General features: G+C 39.1%; 1 protein-coding gene across 1 annotated transcript in view; it reads left to right on the top strand.

Annotated features, from left to right (window-relative positions):
• The window catches only part of kcnh3 (potassium voltage-gated channel, subfamily H (eag-related), member 3), a 96,982-nt gene that overhangs the window by 1,273 nt on the left and 71,894 nt on the right, over positions 1 to 23,815 (top strand). Inside the window, exon 2 of the mRNA XM_061970828.2 lies at positions 19,223 to 19,357. Within this exon, the coding sequence (XP_061826812.2) occupies positions 19,223 to 19,357 (135 nt within the window). The remainder of the gene's footprint in view (positions 1 to 19,222; positions 19,358 to 23,815) is intronic.

The following is a 23,815-nucleotide window of genomic DNA, read 5'->3' as shown; positions in this document are numbered from 1 at the left end:
ATTGTCTGCAGGCACTAGGAGGCGCGCCCGCAGCCACGAGAGAGCACCTGTGAGCGTGGCCCGCGATGCGCTCGTCAGGACGCAAAGATGAGGGCGCATTGGAATGCGCCCTGGCCGTGACAGCCACATCATTTAACACGGCCCACGAAAGCCCTGAAATAATACGAGTCAATAAAGCATTTTATCATTTACTAAATGTAATCTTTTCATTGTGACAGACAGAAATACATATATTGCATGCTATTGAGTATATTTTAACGTTATTATCTAATAATGCAACAAATATAATACCATCATTAATTTCAAACTTTTTCAAATTAAAACAAAATAAATATCTGCCTGAGTTATTTCAAAGCAAGTTATTCATCAAATTGTACACTGCAGAAATGGAAATAGATTTTACAGTAAAAAAAACAACCTGGCAGCTCAGTTACCAGGATTTTACAGTAAAAAAACAATAGTACTGTTTTTCCATTAACAATAATATGCTGTAAAAACCATCGTACATTTTACAGTGTAGTTGTGGTGACTCAACTGCCATTTTTGTGTGGTTTTTTTACTGAAAAAAATCAATTTTTTTTTTTACAGTGTATGTAATACAAAAATAATAATCAAATGCACAGCAATTAATTGTATAATATCATGAGGTGAATTCTTATACATTTATATTCATAAGTTATATACGGTTACAAGCGGCCTTCTTAGGGCAGCCATAACTGCGATGTGGCCTTCAGTGTGACCGAGTTCGACACAAACATTACATCAAACAAACATTAAAAGGGGGTGATGGATCAACTCTATGTGTAATTAAAAAAGTCACACACTCTCACACACACACAACATCACCAAAATCCGTAACTTCAACAACCATATTGCTACGGTAATTAAAAATTAAAAAGTCAAATGCACACACATTTATTAACAAAGGAGAGGAAGCTGAGAAAGAAGCAGACGGAGGGATGGAAAAGACACCGGGCAGGGGAGGAGGAGAGGGGAGCCGTACGTGTCTAGGGGCCGCTCTGGAACGAGAGAAGACAAAGTGTCTTCTCCTCCGCTGTGATAAAATTCTGTTCAAGCATATTTTCATCGCAATTAAAACTTGATGTGGTTACTTACTGTGCTGTGCTGTGGTCATGCTTGTGAGTGCCATGAATGTACTCAGGGCCGGTTTTGGCTATGGGCAATGTGTTGTGAACAAAATCTGAACAAAACTCACCAATTTTCTAGACTTTTCAATTAGGGGCACTTTTCATATGGAGAAGGCGTCCATTTGCCGGCCTGTCTTTCTAAAACGGAGGCGTAATATTCCTCATGTCCAAAAGGCGCCTCTCAAGGCGGAGGGGGCGAGGGATACACTGATCTCAGACCAGTGAGGCCACAACACAAACTGCCTCCAAATAAATTGTATTATATTCCTACAATTAAAATAGACCCATACATACCTACATGTAATCATTTAGGTTATGTTAAAAAGGGGAAACAAAAGTCTGCAATCATTGACGTGACTCACGAGACTCCGTTTGATTGATGTTGCAGTGTTGGCAAAAGGTAATGAAAAAGTAAATAATATTGAGTCTTCCACTTCAACGTGGATCTAAATAAAATACCAAAGAAGCTGAAGTGGCCACAAGGAAAAGGTATGCAGATTTCTATGAGTGACGATAGTATTAATTAGCCTCTTGCTAATATGTTATTAGCCACAGAAGACGACTGTATTTGGTTTATAGTTTTGCTAAACTAGCAATTTAGGCATATTTACTTGCAACCAGAGGCGAGTAGAGTACTCAAAATTTGTACTCAAATAAGAGTACCGTTACTTTAGAACAGGGGTGCTCATTACGTCGATCGCGAGCTACCGGTCGATCTCGGAGGGTGTGTCAGTCGATCACCAGCCAGGCATTAAAAAAATAGTCCTAAAAATGAGTGATCATAAATCTTCACTATGACGTCACTTTCGTCACTTGATTGACATTCACGGCACCCGAGGGTCTTCTGAGATGACGCTGGCTGCTGCCAGCTCATTAAAATTACCGACTGGAAGGCGAGAAACACTTTATTTCAACAGACTCTGGCGCCATACCTGTCGTCAAAACTCCAAAGACCGACTGCACAGTTGCGCTAACAAAATAGGAGTCTCAGAAAGCTGGCGTGCACAAGCTAGCAAGCTACGGAGTTTGCCGACAATGTATTTCTTGTAAAGTGTATACAAAGGAGTACGGAAGCTGGACAAATAAGATGCCAAAAACCAACCACTTTCATGTGGTATTGGACAGAAAGGAGGACTTTGCATAATCAATGCAAGTCATCAGAATCAGGTAATACACCAACTTATATTCTTGTCTTCATGAAAGAAAGAAATCTATATGTGTTAAACATGCTTGTATTATCTTTAAACACCTTTAACTTATTAACAATATTAACTATATGTGTTAAACATGCTTGTATTATCTTTAAATACCTTTAACTTATTAACAATATTAACTATATGTGTTAAACATGCTTGTATTATCATTAAACACCTTTAACTTGTTAACAATATTAACTATATGTATTAAACATGCTTGTATTATCATTAAACACCTTTAATGTATTAACAATATTAACTATATGTGTTAAACATGCTTGCATTATCATTAAACACCTTTAACTTGTTAACAAAAACATATATTTCATAAATAAGTAAATGTAAATTATATATATGAATGAGGTAGATCCCCACGACTTGATCAATTGAAAAGTAGCTCGCCTGCAGAAAAAGTGTGAGCACCCCTGCTTTACAATAATATGACTCAAGTAAAAGTAAAAAGTAGTCATCAAAATAATTACTTGAATAAGAGTAAGTGCCGTATTTTTCGGAGTATAAGTCGCTCCGGAGTATACGTCGCATCGGCCGAAAATGCACAATAAAGAAGGAAAAAAACATATATAAGTCGCACTGAAGTATAAGTCGCATTTTTGGGGGATATTTATTTGATAAAAGCCAACACCAAGAATAGACATTTGAAAGGCAATTTAAAATAAATAAAGAATAGTGAACAACAGGCTGAATAAGTGTACGTTATATGAGGCATAAATAACCAACTGGTATGTTAACGTAACATATTATGGTAAGAGTCATTCAAATAACTATAACATATAGAACATGCTATACGTTTACCAAACAATCTGTCACTCCCGATCGCTGAATCGGAAGAAATCTTCCTCACCGGTGTCGCCTCTGGTATGCGCCGTTTCCTTTCTTTCTGCTGCTCGATCGCCGTTTTCTGGTGCATATTTCACTACGTCCTGCTTGTAATCTGCAGTATATGATTTCCTTTTCGGTGCCATTTTAGTTCAGCCCTTCTCAGTTTTTATAAGTTACCGCCAATGTTGAAATAATCCATTTTAATAGCTACGGTTGTAGCAGCAGTTAGCATTCCATGACCCACAATGCACTTCCGCATTATCTTCTGGTACCTGCTATTGTGTATTTGGGATCTGCATAAGTCCTGAAAATTTGCACACTTCCACCACTGTAGTCCGTGACGATGCCTTAGTCCAGGGGTCGGCAACCTGCGGCTCCTGAGCCGCATGCGGCTCTTTGATCACTCTAATGCGGCTCAGCAGCTTACTTGCCGAACCCCCCGATTTTCCCGGGAGACTTCCGGATATCAGTGCCTCTCGCAGAAAACTCCCGGGATTAATATTCACCGATTTTCACCCTTACAGTTATAATAAGGGCGTTTCATGATGGTACAGCATTTGGCGCCCTCTACAATCTGTATTAACAGCGTGCCAGCCCACCTACTTGTTATACAGTATGCATCTTCTGCTTGCACACGTGCGTGACAGCAAGGCATAGTTGTTTAACAGCCACACAGGTTACACTGACGGTGACCATATAAAAAAACTTTAACACTCTTACTAATAATGCGCCACACTGTGAACCCACACCAAACAAGAATGACAAACACATTTCGGGAGAACATCTACACCTTAACACAACATAAACACAACAGGACAAATACCCAGAATCCCATGCAGCCCTGACTCTTCCGGGCTACATTATACACCCCTGCTACCACCAAACCCCGCCCCCACCCCAACCCTGCTCCCTCACACATCAACCCCCCTCTGTGCGTCGGTTGAGGTGGGCGGGGTTTGGTAGCGGGTGGTGTATAATGTATCCCGGAAGAGTTAGAGCTGCATGGGATTCTGGGTATTTGTCCTGTTGTGTTTATGTTGTGTTAAGGTGCAGATGTTCTCCCAAAATGTGTTTGTCATTCTTGTTTGGTGTGGGTTCACAGTGTGGCGCATTATTAGTAAGAGTGTTAAAGTTGTTTTTTTTTACCGCCACCGTCAGTGTAACCTGTGTGGTTGTTGACCAAGTATGCATTGCTGTCACCTACGTGAGCAAGCGGAAGCCCCACACAACGTGTGGCCGACCAGGCACGCTGGTTGTAGTGGGTGCTATATGCTGTACCATTACGGCACGCATGACGCTGTCAAGCGCCGTTCATATAAAACCAGTGTGCCACACCAGCATTCAAATACCATATTAAGGTGTAGGCAGCGTGTCTGAGACCCTTGGTTTATACATAGCACAAAGCAAAAAAAAAACTTTGTATGCAGTGTTGTATCATTTTAAATTTCAAAAAAATTTTGTGGCTCCTATTGTTTTCTATAATTTATGAAACTGGTCAAAATGGCTCTTTGACTGGTAAAGGTTGCCGACCCCTGCCTTAGTCGATAAGCTCCTTCTTTTTCTCTATCTTCTTGTTATGAAGCGTTCAGTTAGCTCCATCTTTTGACACTTCTTCAACCCCCGTCCTTGCACGCTACACCGCTACAACAAAGATGACGGGGAGAAGACGCTGTCGAAAGTGAGCCTCGTAAATTAGACCGCCCACAAAATAGCGCATCCTGAAGCGACTGTCAGAAAGCGGCTAGAAGATGATCTGTAAAACGTAATCTATGCAACACTTTCACCAAAGAACCACCATTACATGTTATGTAGACCAGTGTTTTTAACCACTATGCCATGAGATATTGTCTGGTGTGCCGTGGGAAATTATGCAACTTCACCTAATTGGTCCAAAAAATATTTTTTTGCAAATCAATAATTATAATCTGCATATAATGTGCCGTTGCTTAGTGTCTGTGCTGTGTAAAACTCGGCAGGGTAACCACGTAATACCCCATGTCAGTAGGTGGCAGCAGGTGTTAATTGCTTTGTAAAAGTCGGAATGTGTCGGGTGAGACGAGGATGGTTGGTTGTGATACCAATATGCAGACCACAGCGGGAGGCAGTGTGCAGGTAAAAAGGTATCCATCCATCCATCCATTTTCTACCGCTTATTCCCTTTGGGGTCGCGGGGGGCGCTGGAGCCTATCTCAGCTACAATCGGGCGGAAGGCGGGGTACACCCTGGACAAGTCGCCACCTCATCGCAGGGCCAACACAGATAGACAGACAACATTCACACTCACATTCACACACTAGGGCCAATTTAGTGTTGGGTAAAAAGGTATGTAATGCTTAAACCAAAAATTAACAAAAGGGAAAGGAAAAGTTAATGGCTATGCAAAACGAAAGTACAACTGAACTGGCTACAAAGTAAACAGAAACAGAATGCTGGACGACAGCAAAAACTTACGGCGTCCACAAAGTACATCCGTACATGACATGACAATCAACAATGTCCACACAAAGAAGGATAGCAACAATGTAAATAGCCTTGCTTGCTAACACAAAGCAGGTGCGTGGAATAGCGCTCAAAGGAAGACATGAAACTGCGACAGGAAAACACCAACAAACTCAAAATAAGGCACGACGACCTGGTGGAGTTTCATTTTTAATGCTTTCTGCTGGTGGTGTGCCTCTGGATTTTTTAATTAAAAAAATGTGCCTTGCCTCAAAAAATGTTGAAAAACACTGATGTAGACCACAACTGAACTGGCTACAAAGTAAACAGAAACAGAATGCTGGACGACAGCAAAAACTTACGGCGTCCACAAAGTACATCCGTACATGACATGACAATCAATAATGTCCACACAAAGAAGGATAGCAACAATGTAAATAGCCTTGCTTGCTAACACAAAGCAGGTGCGTGGAATAGCGCTCAAAGGAAGACATGAAACTACTACAGGAAAACACCAACAAACTCAAAATAAGGCACGACGACCTGGTAGAGTTTCATTTTTAATGCTTTCTGCTGGTGGTGTGCCTCTGGATTTTGTAATGAAAAAAATGTGCCTTGCCTCAAAAAAGGTTGAAAAACACTGATGTAGACCACAACTGAACTGGCTACAAAGTAAACAGAAACAGAATGCTGGACGACAGCAAAAACTTACGGCGTCCACAAAGTACATCCATACATGACATGACAATCAACAATGTCCACACAAAGAAGGATAGCAACAATGTAAATAGCCTTGCTTGCTAACACAAAGCAGGTGCGTGGAATAGCGCTCAAAGGAAGACATGAAACTGCTACAGGAAAACACCAACAAACTCAAAATAAGGCACGACGACCTGGTGGAGTTTCATTTTTAATGCTTTCTGCTGGTGGTGTGCCTTTGGATTTTTTAATGAAAAAAATGTGCCTTGCCTCAAAAAAGGTTGAAAAACACTGATGTAGACCACAACTGAACTGGCTACAAAGTAAACAGAAACAGAATGCTGGACGACAGCAAAAACTTACGGCGTCCACAAAGTACATCCGTACATGACATGACAATCAACAATGTCCACACAAAGAAGGATAGCAACAATCTAAATAGCCTTGCTTGCTAACACAAAGCAGGTGCGTGGAATAGCGCTCAAAGGAAGACATGAAACTGCGAGAGGAAAACACCAACAAACTCAGAATAAGGCACGACGACCTGGTGGAGTTTAAATTTTAATGCTTTCTGCTGGTGGTGTGCCTTTGGATTTTTTAATGAAAAAAATGTGCCTTGCCTCAAAAAAGGTTGAAAAACACTGATGTAGGCCACAAGGAAGTGTTTTCAATTTCAAAAAAAATCTGAATATGACACCTTTAACCTTTGTGTAATGTTTATATTGTTGTTACTCAGCCTGCGTTTGTGGGTGTGATGGACCCGTTGCATTTTATGGCTTTTGATGCCTCACAATCAAACACTTTTATGTTAAAATACTGAATAGATGGTATTTTATGTTAAAATACTGAACAGATGTTTATTGGGATCTGTTCGGTATTTTAACATAAAAGTGTTTGATTGTGAGGCATTATAAGCCACAAAATGCAACGGGTCCATCACACCCACAAACGCTGGCTGAGTAACAACAGTATGAACGTTGCACGGAAAATTTCTCAGCCAGTTTCTGCATCCCACAGGGATTCTTCTTTTGCGGTTCCCACACAAGGTTGCAACATTGTTTGTCAACACTGTCTGCTCTCATTTTCTCGCACATTTGACCCTCTGATGTTCTGTGTACCTACACTCTGTCCTCCTCCTGTCTAGGCCTGGTGTGTGTGTGGGGGGGTTTTGTGTGTGAGTGTGTGAGAGAGAGAGAGAGAGAGAGAGAGAGAGAGAGAGAGAGAGAGAGAGAGAGAGAGAGAGAGAGAGAGAGAGAGAGAGAGAGAGAGAGAGAGAGAGAGAGAGAGACATCATATATGTAATAGAAATGTGTAGGGGGTAGAAATGCGCGGTTTGCGGACACAACCGCGGATAAACCGCGGGTCGGGCGGGTAAAAATAGATTTTAAATAGATGCGGGCGGTTGGCGGTTGAACCAATTCGGAAATATATATACATAGTTAAATGTTGTTACCCACATACGAAAAACGAGCAGCACTCTTTGAAACAGTCAATTATTCATCAGGCACTGCAGCACAACACAACACAACAGAAGAAGAAGAAAAAAAGAAAAAGATGGCACCGCGTCCCAGCAACAAGTGGCGCAAGTGAGCGCTCCTTCAGCGCAGCAGGGCGCATTTTAGAGGCCAGGCGCTCTCGCATGAATCCTGGCACTGTAGATGCCATTTTATTCCTGCATAGTGCTAACAAAAAAAAAAGTAAGTAGACATACGGTTGGATATGTTAAACGAATTAGTCTACGTTACCTATAGGCTATACCAAATAAGCCCATGTCTAACCTATATTGAGTTCGGTCAGCTAAATAATTTTGATGGTTACGTGTTGTTTGGGCGCACTACAATGCAAAGGAATTAAGGCAATTGCGTTGTTTATTGTGGTTTTTTTCTATTCGAGATATACTACTATGTGTGAATAATTATTTGGCCTCGCTTTCAAGTGAAGCGCATCTCCGATTGGCGACAATGTAAGGCTATTTAGCCTGCTTTGTTTGTCGCGACCGTCTATTTTCATTATAATTCAAGTTTGATGATAAAGTGCAGTCTGATGGGTTTGATTTCCCCCCTTCAGCTCTTTGCCTTGGCCAATAAGTTGCATTTATTATTATTATTTATTTTATTTATTTTTGTTTAAATAGAGATGACATACATATGTTATTGTATAATTTAAGTTTGTGCGCGTGATTGACAGCCTAAGGCTTATGAGGCACATTTTTTATTTATTTTTTTATTTCAACTTAAAAACGTATGAGCCTATGCCTATGCCTACAACATAGGCTATGTGTTTATCTTTATTTTCCTGCCTGTCGTTGACAATGGAGATTGTCTGATATTTTGTCATGGCTGCAGATCAATCAATAAAGGTTCATCTTTGTCGCGAAATTGTTCACTGCTTCACTGTGCACCCCGCCCTCGTCCCTATTTGAGCATTATAACGTTAACAAGTTAATATTCATTGAAATAATTTCAGAACATTTTTTTTACCTAACGAAAATATAGGCCTAGTCTTTCTAAAACATTTTTTTAACTTCTTAAAAGCCTCGTTCTGCTTGCTGCAACTGCGCACACAAAGTGTGAGGAACGCACTCCTGATCTGAGGGCATTGGCAACAATAGTCAACACTTTCTTAATGGAAATGACAATAATATTATAATAATGATAAATAATATTATCACGCATTAATATCTCTTAGCCACTAATGTGTGGCCAAGAGATATTAATGCGTGGCACGCATTGCATGTCTCTGCTGCATTGGATCAGTCTCCTTTCTTTAACAGGCAAAAGCTTTCTAACCTCACTAATGCCTTGCATCGTCTATATTAGATATATAACAACGGGCGGATGGCGGGCGGGTGTGGTTTTGATAAAATGTTGGTTCGGGTGGATGGCGGATGGATGACGACTTTTGTGATGCGGTTGCGGATGAAATAATTGCCTATCCGCGCATCTCTAGTAGGGGGGGTGTATGGTGTGTGGTCATTAAATATGTATTCTGATATATGTTCTTCACAGAAAATGAGCCAAAGTAAGTGAGTCTCAGTTTGAAAAATTAATTAATTGTATCATTTTTCTTTTAATAAAAAACGGGTCCCACAGACCCTAACGCCACACAAGGGATAATGCGCCTTATTATCCGGTGTGCCTTTTGTATGAAAACATACCTGAAAAGACCCGCTCATCGGCAGTGCGCCTTATAATCCGGTGCGCCCTATGGTCCAGAAAATACGGTATCTTACATGTATTTTGGTGATAAATCAATTTAAGTAACAATAAAACCTGAGGAGCCATGCTGAGAGCTCAGCTCTTTTTCGGGAGCCGAGCCAAAAGAAGCGTCTCCCCCGAAGTGAGCAGGCGTCCCCATCACTACCAGGAATCCTCGCTCAGCAGTGAGCGCAGTTATTCATTCACGAGCATGCGAGGCGAGGAGTGTGTGGAGTGAAAATTGTGAATGAAACATTTTTTATTCATAAATCAAACTTTCATGTCGAGATTTGAAAGGGGGGAAAGTCTTCCAGATTCAAATGCAAATGAGACTCCTCTGACATGGCTTTAATATTTCAAAAGCTAGTTCCTTAGCTCAACATCGTGTTTTATTAACGAACAACAAATTGGTAAAAATGTACGTGTGTCAAATCACACAAGGAATACTTGTCATAGACTCAAACATAAACTCTTTGATCTGTGAGTCAGATACTGAAACCAATCTGATTGTAGATCAACGTATGGAAAAAAAAAACACCTCAGCTTTGTGTGACAAATGAAATAATACATCTCATCAATAATGAACTCTTTTTATTTTTTTAATATGAAGAGGACCAATAAAAAAATAAAAAGCTGCGGGCCAAAAATGTCCCTAAACACTTGTGACCTATATCAATATTTCATGTAATTATGTATTCATGCAAATATGTACAGTAGTCTACATTTGTTCACAGAAGGGCACAGGTTCAATTCCCAGCCAGTATATTAACACTCTGCCATCAGCGCCGAATAAAACATAATAATAAATAGAATAAGGCAGTGGTTCTCAAACTTCTTTCACCAAGTACCACAATAATGACAGTATGCATACAGTAGCGTAGTGGGCCTAGGTATTCATTAAAAGCAAGGCAGAGGTGTTATTCAACAAATATAATTGATATTTTTGGCCACTGTAACATTACACACAGTGAACAGTAACACTGTGTTTGAATATTTAATTGATTCTTTGGCGTACCACTAGATGGAGCCCGCGTACCACTAATGGTATGTGTACCACAGTTTAAGAATCACTGGAATAAGGTATTAATGAACATTTAATATTGATTCCTAATGAATGTGAATATTAATTGTCAGTTTTGTATGAATACATAGATTTTATGACATAATTAGTCACATCACTGTTTATCAGTTTTTTGTTTTTTTTACACTTAAGTCATATTAGTTTTATTTAATTGTAATGTACCGTATTTTCCTGACCATAGGGCACACCGTATTATACTATTTTCGATCTTTTTTCAAATATAAGGCGCACCGGATTATAGGGCGCATTAAAGGTGTCATATTATTATTTTTTTTTCTAAATTTAAAACACTTCCTTGTGGTCTACATAAGATGTAATGGTGGTTCTTTGGTCAAAATGTTGCATAGATTATGTTTTACAGATCATCTTTAAGCCGCTTTCTGACAGTCGCTTCAGAATGCGTCGTTTTGTGGGCGGTATTATTTACGTGGCTCACCTTCGACGGCGTCTTCTCCCCGTCATCTTTGTTGTAGCGGTGTAGCGTGCAAGGACGGGAGTGGAAGAAGTGTCGAAAGATGGAGCTAACTGTTTTAATGACATTCGGACTTTATTTCAATCAATAACGGAGCAGCATCTCCTCATCGGCCGGAAATGTGTCCCATGAAAAACCGTCCGACCGGAACTCTCTAATAACTAAAGTTCCTTGGGTGAATAATGTAAACTCACTACACCGGTATGTTTTAGCGCTTTCATGGCGAGTTTACTGACAGATATAAGTTAGAACTTTACACTACTTTATATTAGAAATGGCAACAAGAGATAGAGAAAAAGAAGCTTATCGACTACAAAGGCAGACATGCACAATTTTTTAGGACTTATGCAGATCCCAAATACAGGTCAGCAGGTACCAGAAGGTAAGAAAAGTTGCTTTTGCATATTATTGCAAAACAAAACGGCAGATAATATGTCTTACCTTATACACACATCATAATAATACTCCTATGTTGAAGCACATCAAGCGGTGCGGCTTCATAGCTTACCAAAGTCGTACTAAAACATGTTGATAGATTTTTGAGCGCCGTGTGTAATGTTCTATATTTTCAATGGAACATATAAAATGTTGGTGTTGGCATTGTTTACTTGTTTACTTTTACTGCAGTCTACACGTATCTCCTATGTATCTCTTATCATTACACCATGTACCAAATAAAATAGCTTCGAGGTCGGTGAGCAAAACCTGAATTATTCCGTACATTAGGTTATAAGGCGCACTGTCGAGTTTTGAGGAAAAAAAAGATTTTAAGTAAGCCTTATAGTCCATATTTATTTTGAACATGTTTTTAACCTTCCTCCTGTGTTAGCTTTCTGTTACCATCTCTTATGTTAACGGGTCGGTTTTGACCCATGTCTTAAATCAGCTGTAAAATACACTAAAAACAATTATCTATCATCCAATTTGTTTCTCATCTCTTGGTTACCTTGTTAGGCTTCCTTATCCATGAAAATATTGGTTTTAATATTTTTGGTGTGGGCCATTGGGCCTTTTTTTTTGTCAGTATACCCCTCGATTTCAATTTTAAAAAATTTTTAATTAACCTCAAGAGAATCGTATAAATAAATCAAAGGTAGTTGTGTTACCTGACTATTACTGAGGGGTATTAGAACACATCTCTTAAATAAATTAGTTTTATTTATTTTTTCATTTGAATAATTTTAACTAAAGTAACATCTATGGTGTTACGGGTCAATTTCGACCCATATATATTTACTTCAAGAAAAAGGCTAAAAAGTATTTTTTTCAGCAACAGAACTTTTAAGACAAACACAAAATGAAAAGCAGAACAAGTCATAACACAAAATATAGATTTGCAAGGTCAAACAAACAACAGCAAATCAAGTTAAGTTAAGTTAAAGTTAAAGTAGCAATGATAGTCACACACACACTAGGTGTGGTGAAATTTGTCCTTTGCATTTGACCCATCCCCTTGTTCACCCCCTGGGAGGTGAGGGGAGCAGTGGGCAGCAGCGGTGCCACGCCCGGGAATCATTTTTGGTGATTTAACGCCCAGACCTACTCAGTGGCCTAGTGGTTAGAGTGTCCGCCCTGAGATGGGTAGGTTGTGAGTTCAAACCCCGGCCGAGTCATACCAAAGACTATAAAATCGGGAGCCATTACCTCCCTGCTTGGCACTCAGCATCAAGGCTTGGAATTGGGGGTTAAATCACCAAAAATGATTCCCGGGCATGGCCACCGCTGCTGCCCACTGCTCTCCTCACCTCCCAGGGGGTGATCAAGGGTCAAATGCAGAGAATAATTTCGCCACACCTAGTGTGTGTGTGACAATCATTGCTACTTTAAAATAATAAATGTAAATAAAATATTATCCAGAATTTCTCTCACTGTAAATCTTTTTTTCATTTTTGCATGCTGCAAATTGGAGATGTGCACTCTGCAAGTCACCAACTCTATACTGAATTGACCTCACATGTATGGACATGCCCGTCTTTGTTTGTTTTTGTACTGGATAACAAGGTAAAATGAGAATCCCCTAAAGCTCACATGATTGGGAGAGGAGCTGGCTGTCAGTGTGTGTTCAGTTTTGGCTCTAATTATTGCTTTATAATCTTATTTTTATAACTGGGTCGAAACCGACCCTAACAACACCAAGGTCATAATTTCAACCAGAACATTTTGTAATTTAGTAAAAAAAAAATTTAAAAAAAATGTTTTGTTTTGTTGAAATAGAGGTTCCTGACAAAGTCAAAAAGCTGTGATGCAAAAAAATAAATTTATGTGGTTCTTTTATGCATTTAAAAACTAAAATGGGTCGGTACCGACCCTAACACAAGACGAAGGTTAAGAAAAAAAGAAGAGAAAAAAAACAATTGAGTGATTAAAAAAAGATAGTAACACTATAGGGATCTGTTTCGAACATGCATACAGTTACAATATTTACAGTTTACACATTCTAAGTAGGAAAAAGCGGAGCCTATTTAGGAATGACTATTAGATTATAACATTTTGTAGTGATTAAGACAGGGATTCTCAAGTTGTAGTACGTGGGCTCCATCTAAAAAAAATCACTTGATTAAAGTACTGTGTTTTATTTTCCTATAACCAAACACAGTTTTACTGTGTGTAATGCTACAGTGGCCAAAAACATTAATTATATTTGATGGATAAAATATCTGCCTTGTTTTAATGAATACTTAGACCTACTGTGCTACTGTATTTTAATGTTGGTCATGATACTTGGAGAGCCAAATGTTTACTGAGGTATCACTTGGTGAAAAAAGTTCAAGAACCACTGGATTAACACTTCGTAATGTTTTGTTTTTTTAACATTAAACATTCACAAAACTGTTTGATACGTAATATTTCTTCTTTTTTTTTTAAATACTGAAAATCTGGGTAAAGGTGCTGATGCAGGGATCTGATTGCTGACATTTCAATGTGCCACAATGGCGCTTTTGCATTTTTCTAGTGAATTAAGGATGAATACATTTATATTATGGCCAAAAATATAGCAAAAATGTACTAAAAGAAGAAAAAAGTCCACTTTTGTCCCCTTATTTAAAAAAAAAAAAACATACTGTATTCAGACCTTCAACCTCGCCCTTGTGACGTTTATTTGAATAAGGTTGACGTTTTTTTGTAAAGCAAGTGCAAAAAAAAAGTGTTTGCATTGTCACTGAGTAAACACAATCAGTGCAACCCTTAATTGCGTTTGCCACCATGTATTTGTTAATTGTCTCTCATCATCATAATCCCCCTTCGCCTCTGACAAGTGAAGAGACAAAACAAGGTGTTTCGATCCGCTCCTGTTTACCCTCCTTGTTCCAGGCAAACAAGGACAATATGTCGAATGATTTTATTCAGGCATTCCTTCCTCCTGCATTATTCACTCGCATCCAATCCCGTGGGTTGGTTAGACTGGCAGGAGAGACAGTATCCATAAACGGCCAGGCGTGGAGTCCCGGGGGAGTACACTTGCGAGTAACGGGAAACCAAAACAAACGCAGCGCCATGCATGAACATTGTGTACTTATTGGCTTTCTCTCGTCATTCTCTTCCTCCAAGCGGGACCAGGCTGCCAGTGTTCAACGATTTCTGGAGTCAAACAAGGCTTTGATACGCTCTTGTTGGACATGAAATGCATCAGTGGGCCACACTAGTTAATATTTTGCATTATATGGGCTCGCAACCGAAACGTCCGATACAAGCAGTCCTGCAGCGGGTTTACTTTTGCAAAGCTGGACTGCCAGATAACATCTAAATGTCCTCCAATATGCACACACGTTTGTTTTTTCTTCTATTTTAGTCAGGTCATTGACCACTGGCAGCTACACAACAGCTAAGCACACAAGCTCGGCATATGTAATACGCAGTGACGTGCGGTCACTAGAGGCAGGTGAGGCCTCTGGAAAGAAAAAAAAATGTAAAAAGAAAACAAATTAATTCAATTGTTATATGTATTCAGTGATTATAGTATAAAGTTATTTTCCATTTAACTTCACCAGTTTTCGATTATTTTTATTCAAAATCGCTGAATTTTCACATTTGCCGTTTAAATACTGAGAAGAGACGGTGCGGTGATCAGCAGCCAGTTGAGGCACGTCACTCAGTTGTGCCTCAACATGGTTTGCGGACTCGGCTAACTGCTGGCCTGCTGTGCAGTGAGACCGTATTGCTATATGAATTATATTATACATTTCCATAGTTTAGTTAGCTGAGGTATATAATGTACAGTGTATTTTGTCAACAACTTTATGTGTGTAACGTATTTCTTGTGCTGAGCAATCATAAAACTGCTGCGAAGACGCACTGGCTGAGGCTCGCGTAATCCCGCCTCCTGGTGCCGGTTAATGCAGCCCCCGCCGCAGAATGCACCCCCCGACGGGAGCGCCACACCAACCAAAGCCCACACCCAAACCCTCCACGTGCAAGACCGAATCCACCCAAAAAAAGTCACTTAACAAGAAGCCAAAAAGTGCAAAAACAACAATGCTCGCGCCGGAGGAGCCGTGAACGACTGCAGGGACACAACATTAGGTACACCTGCAGACTGCAGCACGGATTTCATATTTCATTCATTCACAACTCCTCCAACACGAACACCACTGTTCCCGCACTTATAAGTAAAGGTAAGACCATAATAAGGTTTTTTTAATTAAATGTGCTTTTTTGTGTTCTACAGTTTGTATGTGTAAAGTTAAAGTTAAGTTAAAGTACCAATGATTGTCACACGCACACACTAGGTGTGGTGAAATTTGTTTTCTGCATTTGACCCATCCTCTTCTTCACCCCCTGGGAGGTTAGGGGAGCAGTGGGCAGCAGCGCCCGGCAATACTTTTTGGTGATTTAACCCCCAATTCCAACCCTTGATGCTGAATGCCAAGCAGGGAAGAATGCTGGTATGAGCTTTTAAACACAACCCGTTAACTGCTGCCAATCAAATGGTGAATAAGATACTCTTTAGGGTTCATATGTTTGTAAATCTGACTGTGATGAAGTCAGTGCCTCACCAGCCATCAACCTCACAGCACGTCACTGGTAATACGTGTTCTTATTTAAACAGTATAGCAGTTAAACAGCACATTTGTCACTATAAATAAGTCTTAAATATTTATAGTTGCATATTTCTTAAACAAAGTCTCCACAGTGGAAGCATATTAAAGAGTATCCAGTAACAAACGTGTCCGCATTATTCAACATAATGTGTCATGAGCTTAACTTAATTAATTTTTATGACCACTAGGTGTTGCCAACACACAATTACCACTCCATACTTCAACTTAAAGACAGCATAAGAACGATTAATTGTTCTCTGTTTGACTAAGTTCACCTGATCAAACCTTTTCTCACATTTCACACCACAAAATAATGTCTGATTCAAGCTGATATTGTACCGCATCAATGTTGTTTCGGTTAATAATCAAGGCTCCAACACCGGTATCGGACATAAAAGTTTTTTCTGGACACCGCCGGATCTAGTAGAGCATAGGTTTCAAACTCAAGACTCTGGGGACCGCCACGTAATTTTATGTGGCCCGCGAAAGCTTGGAAATAATAAGACACTTTCTTGTTTGACAGGAAACTAATTGTACTGCATGCAGCTGCAGTTATTCTTAGCGCAATATTGTTTAATTGTGTCATGCAACAAGCTATATAATATATATATATATATATATATATATATATATATATATATATATATATATATATATATATAAACACTAGAAATTGGAGTGTTCTCCTGTACATTTTGTACACAATTTTTATATATATTTTGAGGATTCAGCACCCATTAATACCTCTGAGGGTTGAGCGTGTTTGTTTGAACTTCTGTAAAACAAACTATTCAAATGTTTTTGGTCATTGTAAGCCTTTTTGATATAAATTCTACAATAAGTGAACTTTAATATCGGCTTATCATCTTGACTCCATCAGTTTGTTGGTAAACAATGATCATAATCAAATAAAGGGGAAATTGTGTAATATCATGAGACGATCATACCCTACCTTTATATGGTTATAATACCAAATGTTTTGCAGTTTCAAACGAGGTCACTGTGAAGTGGCCCACGATTAAAATGAGTTTAACACCTCTGTAGTAGAGTAACAAGTTATTTATTTATTTATTTATTTATGCATATTCATGAACACATTAAAGTTTAACATGTAAACAAAGGTAAATAATGTTAATATTGTAGTCAAGCAAGTACTTTACAGGGATAATTTGAGCCTTTGTATTTTTAGTCAGCACTCGAGCAGCAGCATTCTGGACCTGCTGAAGAGCTAATTCCTTTTGTTTGTCTGCTCAGTATCTAAAGGGGCCATATTATGATTTTGTTCTACATTTAAAACAGTTCCTTGTGGTCTACATAACATGTAATGCTCAAAATGCTGCATAGAAAAGACCGTTTTCAAGCTGCTTTCTGGCCGTCTCTTCAGGATGCGCCATTTTGTGGGCAGGTATTGTCCACGTGCCTCCACTTCCACTGCATCTTCTCCAGTTCCACTTTGTTGTCCTTTTTTAGCGCTTCCATAGCGAGTCTACTGACAGATTAAGTTTGAACTATATGTTACATTGTTTGATACATAGATAGATACCGTATTTTTCGGAGTATAAGTCGCACCGGAGTATAAGTCGCACCTGCCGAAAATGCATAATAAAGAAGGAAAAAAACATATATAAATCGCACTGCCAAACAATGAAAAAAACTGCGACTTATAGTCCGAAAAATACGGTAGATAGAAAGTACTTTATTGATTCCTTCAGGAATCAATAAAGTACTATCTATCTATCTATGTATCAAACAAGGTAACATGGCAACTACGGAAGATGCATGTGCATGTATAAGCCAGTCTGCCCCACAGCAAGAGGATAGCAGGAAAAAAAGGAGCTTATTGGCTACATAGGCGGACGCAAGCAAGGCACTCTGGGTACCTTTCTACCATATATGGATAATCCGCTGACGTTACACTTAAACAGAACGTCAGACTTGTAGCTAATTCCAAACGGCGTCGTTGGTGGAAGTATGAAAGAAGGCAAGATTATTTTATAAATAATAAAATAATCTTTATTATTTTATCAACCTCTACGGTTTGATTTAAAATTTCCAGGACTTATGCAGATCCCAAATACACAACAGCAGGTACCAATAGGTAAGAAAAGTTGGTTTTGCATAATAGATCATCAATCAATCAATCAATGTTTATTTATATAGCCCTAAATCACAAGTGTCTCAAAGGGCTGCACAAGCCACAACGACATCCTCGGTACAGAGCCCACATAAGGGCAAGGAAAAACTCACCCCAGTGGGACGTCGATGTGAATGACTATGAGAAACCTTGGAGAGGACCGCATATGTGGGTAACCCCCCCCCCCTCTAGGGAGAACTCATACTTGCCAACCCTCCCGATTTTCCCGGGAGACTCCCGAATTTCAGTGCCCCTCCCAAAAATCTCCCAGGGCAATAATTCTCCCGAATTTCTCCCGATTTCCACCCGGACAACTATATTGGGGGCGTGCCTTAAAGGCACTGCCTTTAGCGTCCTCTACAACCTGTCATCACGCCCGCTTTCCTCCATACAAACAGCGTGCCGGCCCAGTCACATTATATATGCGGCTTTATCACACACACAAGAGAATGCATGCATACTTGATCAACAGTCATACAGGTCACACTGAGGGTGGCCATATGAACAACTTTAACACTGTTACAAATATTTGGTGTGGGACTGTGAACCCACACCAAACAAGAATGACAAACACATTTTGGGAGAACATCCACAACATAAACACAACAGAACAAATACCCAGAATCCCTTGCAGCACTAACTCTTCCGGGACGCTACAATATACACCCCCCGCTACAGTACCAGTATGTACAGTACCAGTCCAAAGATATGACTTTTGAATGCTGCTAAAGAGAAAGTGTCTCTAAACTTTGATGGGCACATTTGAAGCATACACAAACATGTTTAATTTTAACAAACATAATTAATGCCAAGTCCCATAAAACACCAGGTGTGTGGCGCACAAAAGCAGTGGCTGTAGGCGACCTCCTGATGCACGAGTGGTCCGCATCCAGCAGCTTTAATTACATCTGCATGTTCTTTGAAATGTTGCCGGTCAGCTGTCGGATTGACGCATTCTGTGTTTGTTTTGCGTAAAGGCACGCAGTTCTGGTGTCTTCTGGACATCGTACCCATCAAGAACGAGAAGGGCGAGGTGGTCCTCTTCCTCGTGTCCCACAAAGACATCACGGACAAGAAGAAGGACCAGGATTCGGAGCAGGGACCGGATACAGGTGAGTGACGGCACACAGGCGAGGTGTTTTTCCAAGTGTGTTAGCGTCGAATCCTAACGGGAAAATTATTCAGTCTGTTTCTGCATCCCGATTGTTTTAACTAACAGCATTCATCATTTCCAATGTGTGAGGAAGTGTGAGCTTGCTAGCTACACTTCCCCTGGAGGCTGGCTTTTTTTATTTCCATTTTATTCTCCCTGGACAAAGTGGAATGGCAGCTTATTAGTAAGCGCAGAATTGAAGCCTTGTTCCAACCGCAAACCACTTGTGTGAAGAGTTCTGCACTGCATCTGTGGAGAATAACAATAAATAAAATAAATGAGTGTGTGAGGCCAGAAACCCACAATAATCAATGTATAAGGGCGGCCACAAACAAAACACTTTATGAAGGCACCATAGGAGTAAGGATGGGACAGAGGGGTGTGTAAAGAGTGTATGACCATCCAATCAACAGGCGCCATTATTGCTACCAAGGACGTGTGCGGTTGTGTCCCGATGCATGCAATTGCTGTCGTTTTGACGTTAGTTTTTCTGACAAAATATAATATGTCTACCGTATTTTTCGGACTATAAGTCGCAGTTTTTTTCATAGTTTGGCCGGGGGTGCGACTTATACTCAGGAGCGACTTATGTGTGAAATGATTAACACATTATAATATTATTTATCTCATTCACGTAAGAGACTAGACGTATAAGATTTCATGGGATTTAGCGATTAGGAGTGCCAGATTGTTTGGTAAACGTATAGCATGTTCTATATGTTATAGTTATTTGAATGACTCTTACCATAATATGTTACGTTAACATACCAGTTGGTTATTTATGCCTCATATAACGTACACTTATTCAGCCTGTTGTTCACTATTCTTTTTTTTTTTTTTAATTGCCTTTCAAATGTCTATTCTTGGTGTTGGCTTTTATCAAATAAATTTCCCCCAAAAATGCGACTTATACTCCAGTGCGACTTATATATGTTTTTTTCCTTCTTTATTATGCATTTTCGGCCGGTGCGACTTATACTCCGAAAAATACGGTATATATACAGTACAGGCCAAAGGTTTGGACACACCTTCTCATTCAATGCATTTTCTTTATTTCCAACCCCATTAATAAAGCAAGAAATTCCACTAATCAACCCTGATAAGGCACACCTGTGAAGTGAAAACCATTTCTTGAAGCTCATCGAGAGAATGCCAAGAGTGTGCAAAGCAGTAATCAGAGCAAAGGGTGGCTATTTTGAAGAAACTAGAATATAAAATATGTTTTCAGTTGTTTCACCTTTTTTTGTTAAGTACATAACTCCACGTGTGTTCATTCATAGTTTTGATGTGACAATCGACAATGTAAATAGTCATGAAAATAAAGAAAATGCATTGAATGAGACGGTGTCCAAACTTTTGAACTGTACTGTATTTCTAAACATACTCCAGCTTATAAACTTACAATACAATACGCTTTTATTTCGTGAAACAATAATTTTGCGGCCGTATTTGACGCACTCTGCACTGTAAAAACTGAAATCTAAATAAGATGAAATATCTCAAATAAGGGTGATATCTGATAAGATAATTCTTCTCACTAAGCAGATTTTATGTTAGAGTGTTTTACTTGTTTTAAGTGTTTTGGTCCTAAATGATCTCAGTAAGATATTACAGCTTGTTGCTGAGATTTGATGACCTATATTGAGTAAAACATGCTTGAAACTAGAATATCAACTGTTGCAAAGCTGTGTCATCAACACTCACAAGTATAAAACTACTTTTTTAAAGTAATCATTTCTTATTTCAAGCATGTAAAAAAAAAAAAATGACTTTGACACAATTGTGTCTCATAATTAAAACAAATGACAGCCAAATGGACTTTGCTGTTTTATTTTCAATGAAACAATAGAAAATACATAGTCATATAGTAGTACAGTTGTTATTAGTGAGAATATACTTATTTTAAGGTATTTTTGGGTTCTTTGAGGTTAGCTAATTTGACTTGTTTTGGAAAGTCTTGACAAGCCACATTTTCTTGTTCTATTGGCAGATAATTTTGCTTACCGTAGTTCAAATAAAATACCCCTCATTTTTGTATTTTTTTTCTTCGGTTTTGAACACTGACTTTTTGCAGTGTGCTGCTACATTCCTGCAGTGTTTCGTAACCAGCAGGCACACGACGGCGCCATAAACTTAAAAAATCACACAGAACGACCAAAAAAATAACTTATTACCCTCATTTTGCCAAAATCTTCATTAGCTTTGGACCAACAATCACGGAGAAATTGTGACTTTTGTGTAAAGTATGTCAACTGTGGTGTCTGCCTCCTCACTGTATGTATCACTCATTATATATTTTTATAACTTATCTTTCTTTTTTCTAACATGCGAAGTGAATAAGTGTACTTTTGTACATATTTCACTATTTTGCTGCACAACAACTCAGATTTGGTAACACTGGCGAGCAGTAGAGAATATGGAGTGATTTTTGGTCCAGAACATATTTTGCTTTATTCATTATTGACATATTTCTTGCCACTTTATGTTGTATATTTTTTATGAGATTTCCAGTTCACTTTGTCATCTATTATTTCACCCAACGTTTGGTTTATTTTACTCTTTCAATGTCCGTCTATTTCTATTTGTGTTTGACTTTCTCTTCTATAGCATTATTTTAGTTGTACTGAGATTCAAAGAAAGTCTGTTTTTTTGTCAAATCTTCTCTCTTTAATGTATTAATTAATATTATTTGTATTAGCTTCTGTGTGTTCTGTCCTGAACATAACGCAAAATGTTTACCTGGCACAAGACGTTTTAATCGGCGACTCTCCAGTGTTGATGGCGAACCTTCACTTCCCGTACTTGTCTTCTTTCCTGGTTGTGGGGAAAGCGATGTAAGAACTTTACACAAAGTTGTAGCAGTTATGGCGCCCTGTATAGTCTTCTGAGTGTCGGAGGCAGATATTTACATATATCCGAATTTTAGTGTTACTTATTTTCTTTCATAGTCATATTTGAAAACAGCTCGTGTTTTCCATTTATTCTCTTTCTGTTTCTCTGCAAGTAAACTGTGTGTGTTAACCTTGAATTCTTTGGAATGTGTTTTGACTAGCATGTGTTTTGACTAGGGAGAGGAGAGAGGGTTTTGGGGTCGGGAAGACAGACCATTTTGGCGGCGCGATAGAATGTTCTATGCTGGACTGGTCTCAAATGTATATTTGCAAAGCTTTGCCAATATATTACAAAATACCTATTCTGTCTCTGGTGGTTTTTCAACTCAGCATTAATTGTCGTAAAGAGCTTGGGAGTGACTTGTGACTTGAATTCCCTGGGAGGAACAACTGGTCCAAAACGCAACACTTTTGACCAATCATTGAGGAGATCGCCTAAAACCGAGTTGGCCATGCTCTCTTTATACACCACTCTGGGATGGGAGTGATGGGTATTGTTTACATTTTGACTAATATCGCCTCCTAATTGTTACTGAAAAAATGGGAAATATAAATAATTTTTAAAATTATGCTCAGTTTTGTTTTTATTTTAATGGAAGTTGAACATAATGGCAATTTAAAGGCTCCAATATTATAGATAAAACTAGAAAATCTCTCGTAGAGCTCAGACCTTCGCCAGGTCCGACCTTTTAACAGTAAAAAAAATCCCTAAAATGCAAACAATTGTTCTTTATCTCATTTTGGACTTTTCCTGAAAGTCTCATCAAAATGTGCCCAAAACTTTTTGATCTATCTATAGAAGGGGTGCTCATTACGTCGATCGCGAGCTACCGGTCGATCTCGGAGGGTGTGTCAGTCGATCACCAGCCAGTCATTAAAAAAATAGTCCTAAAAATGAGCGATCATAAATCTTCACTATGACGTCACTTTCGTCACTTGATTGACATTCACGGCACCCGAGGGTCTTCTGAGATGACGCTGACTGCTGCCAGCTCATTAAAATTACCGACTGGAAGGCGAGAAACACTTTATTTCAACAGACTCTGGCGCCGTACCTGTCGTCAAAACTCCAAAGACGACTGCACAGTTGCGCTAACAAAATAAGAGTCTCAGAAAGCTGGCGTGCACAAGCTAGCAAGCTACGGAGTTTGCCGACAATGTATTTCTTGTAAAGTATATACAAAGGAGTACGGAAGCTGGATAAATAAGATGCCAAAAACCAACCACTTTCACGTGGTATTGGACAGAAAGGAGGACTTTTTTTCTCCTCCATTCGAAAATGCGGACATTATCAGCACTACTGTTTGATTCCAATCAATGCAAGTCATCAGAATCAGGTAATACACCAACTTATATTCTTGTCTTCATGAAAGAAAGGAATCTATATGTGTTAAACATGCTTGTATTATCTTTAAACACCTTTAACTTGTTAACAATATTAACTATATGTGTTAAACATGCTTGTACTATCTTTAAACACCTTTAACTTGTTAACAATATTTACTATATGTGTTAAACATGCTTGT

The sequence above is a fragment of the Nerophis lumbriciformis genome, linkage group LG13 (assembly GCF_033978685.3).
Source record: "Nerophis lumbriciformis linkage group LG13, RoL_Nlum_v2.1, whole genome shotgun sequence".
NCBI classification, from domain to species: Eukaryota; Metazoa; Chordata; class Actinopteri; order Syngnathiformes; family Syngnathidae; genus Nerophis; species Nerophis lumbriciformis.
The sequence above is the reverse complement of the archived record's forward strand: the minus strand, read 5'-3'. Positions and strand labels throughout refer to the sequence as shown.